This window comes from Lactuca sativa, chromosome 2 (genome assembly GCF_002870075.4).
Source record: "Lactuca sativa cultivar Salinas chromosome 2, Lsat_Salinas_v11, whole genome shotgun sequence".
NCBI lineage: Eukaryota > Viridiplantae > Streptophyta > Magnoliopsida > Asterales > Asteraceae > Lactuca > Lactuca sativa.
In genome coordinates this window covers 91,815,918-91,824,914 of record NC_056624.2, presented here as the reverse complement: position 1 = coordinate 91,824,914, position 8,997 = coordinate 91,815,918, and the positions used below count along the sequence as shown (strand labels likewise).

Genomic DNA, 8,997 nt, shown 5'->3' with positions numbered 1-8,997 from the left:
GACAGGATGAAACCCAAATCCAAGAAGAATCCTATTAAGAAATTTCCAGTCAACAGTATCATAGGCCTTTTGTATATCAATCTTTAAGGTACATTTAGGCACTCCTTTTTTATTTTTGTATCCCACCATCAAGTCTTGAGCAAGGAGGATATTGTCAAGAATTGATCTTCCTTGAATAAAAGCATATTGATTTTGGCTAACTATATCACTTAAGCTGCTCCTTATTCTGTTAACTATTATTTTGCTGATACATTTATAAAAAATGTTGCAACAGGCAATAGGCCGAAAATCAGTGACTTTCCTCGGATCTTCCACTTTAGGAATCAAAACAATCCTTGTGCAATTAATACCCTTCAAGAATTTGCCTGTCCAGAAAAATTCCCTCACAGCTTTACATATTTCTGGCCCAACAATACTCCAAGCACTCTTAAAAAACTTAGAGGAAAAACCATCAGGTCCAGGGGCATGATTGTCAGCAATATCAAACATAGCAACTTTAACTTCTTCATCTGTAACCACTCTTATCATATTCATGGCCACTTTTTTATCCAACTTATTATGAAAAAAATTCATCATTAAGTATATACAAATCAGTGGCAACTTCACATCCCAAGAAATTCTTAAAATGATTAATAAATTTCTCCTTCATAGCATTCCCCCTAATCCATCTTCCTCATCAAGCACCATCAAAATTCGATTCCTGTTAATCCTGCTTTTCAAACAACTGTGAAAAAACTTTGTATTATTATCCCCATCAGATAGCCATTTGATCTTAGATCTTTGAGATAGCAGCTTTTCTTCATCATTACAAGCAACATTATATTCAAAAAGAATATTAGCATGCTCCTCCCGATATGTGGCATTAAAAGGCTCCTGATCAATTTTCATCTGAATATTTCCCAAGTGCTTCCTTAACTCCTTAATTTTCATTCCCGACCCTCTGAATTTGTTACACAGCTGCCTACACTGCTTCTTCAACACTTTCAATTTCTGAGTAACTTTGAACATAAAAAAACCTTCAATATTTGAAGACCAAATATCCTTTACCATAGGCAAAAAATTTTCTTTATCCGCAATGAAATTAGCAAATCTAAAAGAAGATTTCCATCTCACTTTACCATTAGGAATGAAAAGAATAGCAGGATAAGCTGAAGGATGATCAGATATGAATTTCGAGACCATAATCCTATCCAGCTTCTTCAGAATTCCCTTATTCCCAGAAGGAGATTTATTCCAAGTGAATTGAAAACCAGTGCTATTCAAGTCTTCAACTTCAATAAAATTGATGCATTCACGAAAATCATCAACTCCTTTCAGAATTCTCGAACAACCTTCTGAATAATCTGAATCTTTTAACGCAACATTGAAATCACCCAAAATACACCAAGCTTCCTTTTTCACAGTTAAGCTAAATTTTTTCAAGTCTTCCCATAAAGCCCTTCTTTCAATATATCCGGAAGCAGCATAGATGAAAGAAAAAAACATGCTATAATTAGAACCAGAAAATTTGACATAGCAATGTATCACCTGTTTCGATTGAGTTATAACCATAACATCAAATAATTTTGGATCCCATCCAACAATTATTCTAGTACCAACATCACGTTGTTTGTTATTAGAAACCCAATCCCAGTTACCAAATGATTTACTACACACATTCTTTAAGTTTGAAATTTTGACATGGGATTCAACAACAGCACAAATTCCCAGCTTATTATCCCTTATAACATCCATAACCTCTTTTTGCTTAACAGCTTTATTTAACCCTGATGCAAACCCACAGCTGTCAACAAAGGATCCAAATCAAATGCCAGATGGACCAGTTACGAGGGCACGAGCTAAAACATTCAAAGAGGCTTTAAATGGATTGGTTAGAGAAGTTTGTACTCAAGAAAGTGTATGGAGACCCATTGGACCCAATCAAAGTTGGATTACCATAATTCAAGTCCAAGAGTGATTTACAAGATACAATAAGAGCCTTTATAAGCCCATTTCGTTTTTTTCTATATTTTTATGTAATTTTCGTTTTTATATATCCTAAATAAGTGTTGGGGAGATAAAAGGGTCTTAGGTTACATGAACCTTGTGATAAACCATGTCTAGGTTCATAGTTTTAAACTTGGGGGTTAAATGCCTTAAATTAAAGACACTTCTTTAATTCATGGCTCTTTAGGTGCTCTTCCCACACTATAAAAACGTGGTATTTGTATCCATTTGAAATCAATCAAGTTTTGAATACAATTTGTGAGTTTTTAACTCTTTTTTCGTTCTTTGTGAACTTTAGAACTTATCAGGTTTTCATAGCTTGTGGCGTTCAAACTTATCAATCAATTTGGTGGGTTGATTGTGGCGTTTTATACCAAGGTTCTTGTCTCTTTATAGACAACGGGTCGCGGTTTCCACCTTTGTTTTACAATTCTGTAACCAAAAGAACGATCGGGCAAAACGTGTTCAAACCTCAATTTTGGGTGAGATCACATCATTTGGTATCAGAGCCGGTTCTTTGTGTTGCATATCTATTTTGTTTTCTTCCTTGATTACTTGAGTTCTAAGACGCATATTGGTAGCGGGTCTTGTCACAAGTTGTCAAGGTTCTTACTAGCGACTTTTGAATTTCTAAGTTGTCAAACTTCTATATTCTACATTTCTTTTGTTTCCTTTATGTTTTCATTTGGCTATTAGTTTCCTCAAAAAAAAATCAAAGGTAAAAAAAAAAAAAAAACGAAAAGAAGCAAAAAAAAAAAAAAAGAAAGAAAAAAAAAGCAAAAAAAAAATATTTACAAAAAAAAATTTACAAAGAAAAAAAAAGAGAAAAAAAAAACAAAAAAAGGAAAAAAAAGAAAGAAAGAAGAGGAGGAACAAGTAAAGCCTTTTTTTTCTATAAAGTCAATTTGAATTGCAAGTGTAGTCTTTTATTTCAAAAAAAAAAAATAATAATAACCCATTGTTTGCTTCATCATTAGCAAAGCCAAGTTTGTTTGGCTTTCTTTTCGTGTATTGAGGTTACTTTAATTTGGATACAATTTCTTTTGATTTGTTTGGTAAGTTTGAATTCCTCAAGGCCACAAGTTCAAATTTGATAATTGCTTCTTTAGTTTGTTTAGAACTTTAAGAGTTAAAAGGGAGTGGTAAAAGGCTGTGTGGTGAGACTAAAAGAGGGTAAAAGCCATTCGAGGGATACACGAGGGTTGAGTGAACTATTTTTGAGAGAAACACGTGAGTGAGTGTTGGGAGGAAGTAAATTATTATTATTATTATTATTTTTTTATTTTTTTTTTGGCAGAAATATAAGATGGGTGATCAAAACCCCCCACCAAACCTTCAAGTTCAAGCTATGATGGATGAGATGCGACGTTTGATGACAAATGAATTTAACCAAGTACATGAAAGAATGGATCGAATGGAGGCACAAGTACAAAGAACTCGATCTCGAGCATCATCACAGGTTTCTAACGGGGAAGAGGAGGATGATGGTTGGGAACCTGAAAGGCGACCAAATAGAAGGAGGTCACGAAGAGATGACAATTTAAGTTCTATTAAAATGAAAGTTCCTTCTTTCAAAGGAAAATCAGACCCGGACGCGTACATTGAATGGGAGACAAAAATGGAGTTCATATTTGATTGTCATGAATATTCCAACCGTAAGAAGGTAAAACTAGCCGTAGTTGAGTTTTCTGATTATGCACTAACATGGTGGGATCAACTTCTAATCACTAGACGGAGAAATGGAGAAAGGCCTATTGAGACATGGGATGAAATGAAGAGTGTCATGCGAAGATGGTTTGTGCCAAGTCATTACTTTCGTGATCTCCACAATAAACTTCAAAGCTTAAAACAAGGCAGCAAGTGTGTTGATGATTACTTCAAAGAAATGGAGGTTATGATGGTTCGTGCCAATATTGAGGAGGATCCTGAGGCAACCATGGCCAGATTCTTAAATGGCTTAAATCTTGAAATTCGTGATCGCGTTGAGATGCAACATTATGTTGAAATTGAAGACATGGTCCATATGGCTGTTAAAATTGAAAAACAATTAAAAAGAGGTGGTGGGTCTCGAAATAACACTTGGAAGGCTAGTACTTCAAAAAAATCAGAAAATACACCTACTTCTTCTTCTAATTCCAAATCTGATCCTAAAACAACAAACTCTTCAAAAGGAAAAACTGATTCTTCTACTTTTAGGAATCGTGACATAAAGTGTTTCAAGTGTCAAGGAAGGGGTCATATTGCAAGTCAATGTCCAAATAAGCTTACCATGGTGGTTAGAGAAAATGGCGAGATCGAAATGGATGAATCAGATTCTATAGTTTCACCGGAAGATTGTAGTGATGATGAAGAGGTGGCTGTTCAAGGTGATTTGTTGGTTGCAAGACGAGCTCTAAACATTCAATCCAAGGAGGGAGACGATGCCCAAAGGGAGAATATATTTCATACTCGTTGCTATGTTCAAGGCAAGGTATGTAGTGTTATAATTGATGGTGGGAGTTGTACTAACGTTGCAAGTACTTCCATGGTTGAAAAGTTAGGTATACCCACGATGAAGCATCAAAAACCATACAAACTTCAATGGCTCAATGATAGTGGTGAGGTGCGAGTTACAAAACAGGTGATGGTTTCATTTCGGATTGGAAGATATGAAGACGAGGTGTTGTGTGATGTTGTTCCTATGCAAGCCACTCACTTGCTGCTAGGTAGACCATGGCAATATGATAGACACGTAAGTCACGACGGTTTCACTAACAAATACATTTTTGTTTACAAAACAAAACCGGTAACTCTTGTACCAATGTCACCAATTCAAGTTTACCAAGATCAAGTAAAACTTCAACAAGATGCGAAAAAAGAGAGCGAAGGAAAAAAAGAGAGTGAGAAAAAAAAGATGATGAACAAAAAAAAATGAGTGAGAAAACAGAAGAAAATGAACAAAAAAAAGAAAGTGAACAAAAAAAATAGAGTGAAAAAAACAAAGAAAACATGAAAACAAGAGGGAAAGAAAAAAAGGAAAATAAATATATTGCACTGGCAAAAAAAAGTGAGATAAAAGAAGCTTTTAAATCAGAAATGCATTTTGTGCTTCTTTTGTTCAAAGAAGCTCCAATAGCCACTAACATTTCGGCCAGAACTCTTCCGAGCGATGTTACCTCTCTCTTGCAGGAATTTGGAGACTTGTTTGCTGAAGATGTTCCAAATGGATTGCCACCAATTCGTGGGATTGAACACCAAATTGACTTTATGCCTGGGGCGTCTATTCCCAACAAACCAGCCTATAGAACAAGCCTTGAAGAAACCAAGGAGCTACAAAGGCAAGTTGAAGAGTTACTTGCAAAGGGATTGGTTCAAGAAAGTATGAGCCCTTGTGCCGTTCCAGTCTTGTTGGTGCCAAAGAAGGATGGTTCTTGGAGAATGTGCGTAGATTGTCGTGCCATCAACAATATTACGGTAAAGTATCGTCATCCCATTCCCCGACTCGATGATATGCTTGATGAGTTGTATGGAGCAAAACTTTTTTCCAAAATTGATTTAAAAAGCGGGTATCACCAAATTCGCATGAAAGAAGGTGATGAGTGGAAAACAGCTTTTAAAACAAAACATGGTTTATATGAATGGTTAGTAATGCCTTTTGGCCTAACTAATGCTCCTAGTACCTTCATGAGATTAATGAACCATGTTTTGCGTGAATATATTGGCAAATTTGTGGTTGTTTACTTCGATGATATTTTGATTTATTCAAAGTGTCCAAAAGATCACCTTGAGCATCTGACATGTGTTTTGAGTGTGCTTAGGAAAGAAAGGCTATATGCTAACTTGAAGAAGTGTACCTTTTGTACTGACCAAGTTGTTTTCCTTGGGTATGTGGTGAGCTCCCAAGGAGTGGCTGTTGATGAAGAAAAGGTAAAAGCCATCCAAGATTGGCCAACTCCAAAGACTATAAGTGAAGTTAGAAGTTTTCATGGCCTGGCAAGTTTTTATCGCCGGTTTGTCAAACATTTTAGCACTTTAGCATCACCACTTACAGAAATCATCAAAAAGAATGTTGGGTTTAAATGGGGCAAAGAACAAGAGCATGCTTTTCAACAACTCAAGTTTCACTTAACTCATGCTCCTTTGTTGTCTTTGCCTAATTTTGACAAAACATTTGAAATTGAATGTGATGCATCAGGAATTGGAATTGGTGCTGTTTTGATGCAAGAGGGTAAACCTTTGGCGTATTTCAGTGAAAAATTAAGTGGGGCAACTTTAAATTACCCAACTTATGACAAAGAGCTTTATTCTTTGGTCCGAGCATTAAAAACATGGCAACATTATCTGTGGGCTAAAGAATTTGTAATTCATTCAGATCATGAGTCCTTAAAGTTTCTAAAAGGACAACACAAATTAAACAAAAGACATGCTAGGTGGATGGAGTTCATTGAGACATTTCCTTATGTCATCCGATACAAGAAAGGTAAGGAAAATGTTGTGGCTGATGCTTTGTCACGTAGACACTCTCTACTTTCTTCTCTAGATTTCAAAATTCTAGGATTTGAACAAATCAAGGAATTATACCACAATGACGTTGATTTTGGTCAGATTTACCAAGCTTGTGAACAATGCTCTTTTGAAAAGTTTTTCTTACATAATGGTTTTTTGTTCAAAGAATCAAGACTTTGCATTCCTAAATCTTCCTTGTGTGAGCTTTTGGTTAGAGAAGCACATAGTGGAGGCCTTATGGGACATTTTGGGATCGCAAAAACATTATCTACTTTGCAGGAACATTTCTTTTGGCCAAAAATGAAGGTGGATGTTGGAAGAATTTGCAATAATTGTATTGTGTGCAAGCAAGCCAAATCCAAGGTTCAACATCATGGTTTATATAACTTCCAATACCATGTGAACCATGGGTTGATATTTCAATGGACTTCGTGTTGGGTCTACCAAGATCCAAAAGTGGAAAGGACTCTATTTTTGTGATTGTTGATAGGTTTTCTAAAATGGCTCATTTTATTGCGTGCAATAAAACTAATGATGCATCTCACATTGCTGATTTGTTTTTTAGAGAAATTGTTAGGTTGCATGGAATGCCAAAAACCATTGTCTCAGATCCCGAGTTATTTTTGGAAAACTTTATGGGCAAAATTAGGGACAAAACTCTTGTTTTCAACAACTTGCCACCCACAAACGGATGGTCAAACAGAAGTGGTGAATAGGACCTTGTCCACCTTGTTGAGGGCTTTAATAAAGAAGAACATCAAAACATGGGAGGACTGTTTGCCACATGTTGAGTTTGCATACAATCATGCCACTCATTCTGCTACAAAAATGTCACCATTTGAAATTGTATACGGTTTTAATCCTTTGACTCCTTTGGATTTATCACCTTTGCCTTTTTCTGAGCACGTTAACTTAGATGGAAACAAAAAGGCTGAATTTGTGAAACAGATACATGAGAAAGCAAGACTAAATATAGAAAGAAGAACGGAGCAATATTCAAAACAAGCGAATAAAGGGCGACGCAAGATGATTTTTGAACCGGGTGATTGGGTTTGGTTACATATGAGAAAAGAACGATTTCCAGCCCAACGACGTTCAAAATTGCTTCCAAGAGGGGACGGTCCTTTCCAAGTTTTAGAGCGTATCAATGACAATGCATACAAATTGGACCTGCCGGGTGAGTATAATGTTAGTGCAACTTTCAATGTAACTGATCTAGCTCCTTTTGATGTAGGTTCTGATTTGAGGACAAATCCTTTTCAAGAGGAGGGGAATGATGCAAACCCACAGTTGTCAACAAAGGATCCAAATCAAATGCCAGATGGACCGGTTATGAGGGCACGAGCTAAAACATTCAAAGAGGCTTTAAATGGATTGGTTAGAGAAGTTTGTACTCAAGAAAGTGTATGGAGACCCATTGGACCCAATCAAAGTTGGATTACCATAATTCAAGTCCAAGAGTGATTTACAAGATACAATAAGAGCCTTTATAAGCCCATTTCGTTTTTTTTTCTATATTTTTATGTAATTTTCGTTTTTATATATCCTAAATAAGTGTTGGGGAGATAAAAGGGTCTTAGGTTACATGAACCTTGTGATAAACCATGTCTAGGTTCATAGTTTTAAACTTGGGGGTTAAATGCCTTAAATTAAAGACACTTCTTTAATTCATGGCTCTTTAGGTGCTCTTCCCACACTATAAAAACGTGGTATTTGTATCCATTTGAAATCAATCAAGTTTTGAATACAATTTGTGAGTTTTTAACTCTTTTTTCGTTCTTTGTGAACTTTAGAACTTATTAGGTTTTCATAGCTTGTGGCGTTCAAACTTATCAATCAATTTGGTGGGTTGATTGTGGCGTTTTATACCAAGGTTCTTGTCTCTTTATAGACAACGAGTCGCGGTTTCCACCTTTGTTTTACAATTCTGTAACCAAAAGAACGATCGGTCGAAACGTGTTCAAACCTCAATTTTGGGTGAGATCACATCAAACCCCCTAACATTCCATACACCAATCAACATCATTGAATAATAACATAATTTTTGGCATTTACCACCTCAAATGCCTGAAATAATCCACTAAGACTGCTGCTATCATTATTCCTCTTGTTATCCATCTTCTTTTCAGCATTAACCATCTCTAGATCATCATTCCTAATGCCCATAGTATGAATCTCATTATGTTTCAACCTGCTGTCATCAATAGCAGAGAAAGTACAATTCAGATCATCAAGATGCGCACTAATTTTATCTCTTTTGTCATCCTCTTCCATTCCAATTATAGCTTCCTCATCAATCAATCCCAAAACTTCAAAGCCGTTTTTATTGCTGTTGTCTGTTTTCTTAGCAATCTTCTTAATCTCAGCCATATCATTGACATTCTTTTTTATTGTCTCCTGCTTATTGTCTCCATTATTTATCTGTTCATTATTATTATACTGCCTAGAAACCACCTTCTTATATATTTTATTCTTCTCCAAAATCCAATGACCCACTCCTTTGTTATTCCAATTCCCATTTTGTCC

General features: G+C 35.8%; 2 protein-coding genes across 2 annotated transcripts; one reads left to right on the top strand and one right to left on the bottom strand.

Moving 5' to 3' along the window:
* Positions 1-645: 645 nt before the first annotated feature.
* Positions 646-1,734, bottom strand: LOC111921850 (uncharacterized). The gene has a single exon (XM_023917425.2). The coding sequence runs from the start codon at positions 1,732-1,734 to the stop codon at positions 646-648; it is 1,089 nt and encodes a 362-aa protein (XP_023773193.2).
* Positions 1,735-1,807: 73 nt separating this feature from the next.
* Positions 1,808-4,060, top strand: LOC128132343 (uncharacterized; the record flags this gene model as incomplete). Its single annotated transcript, XM_052768866.1, has 3 exons — positions 1,808-1,870; positions 2,964-3,041; positions 3,284-4,060. Coding segments are annotated over exons 1-3 (918 nt in total), but the record flags the coding sequence as incomplete, so codon positions are not given.
* Between the last annotated feature and the right edge of the window lie 4,937 nt (positions 4,061-8,997).

Coding starts and splice junctions, on each gene's coding strand:
- LOC111921850 (XM_023917425.2), bottom strand. CDS start 1,734: ATGGATGTTATAAGGGATAATAAGCTGGGAATTTGTGCTGTTGTTGAA.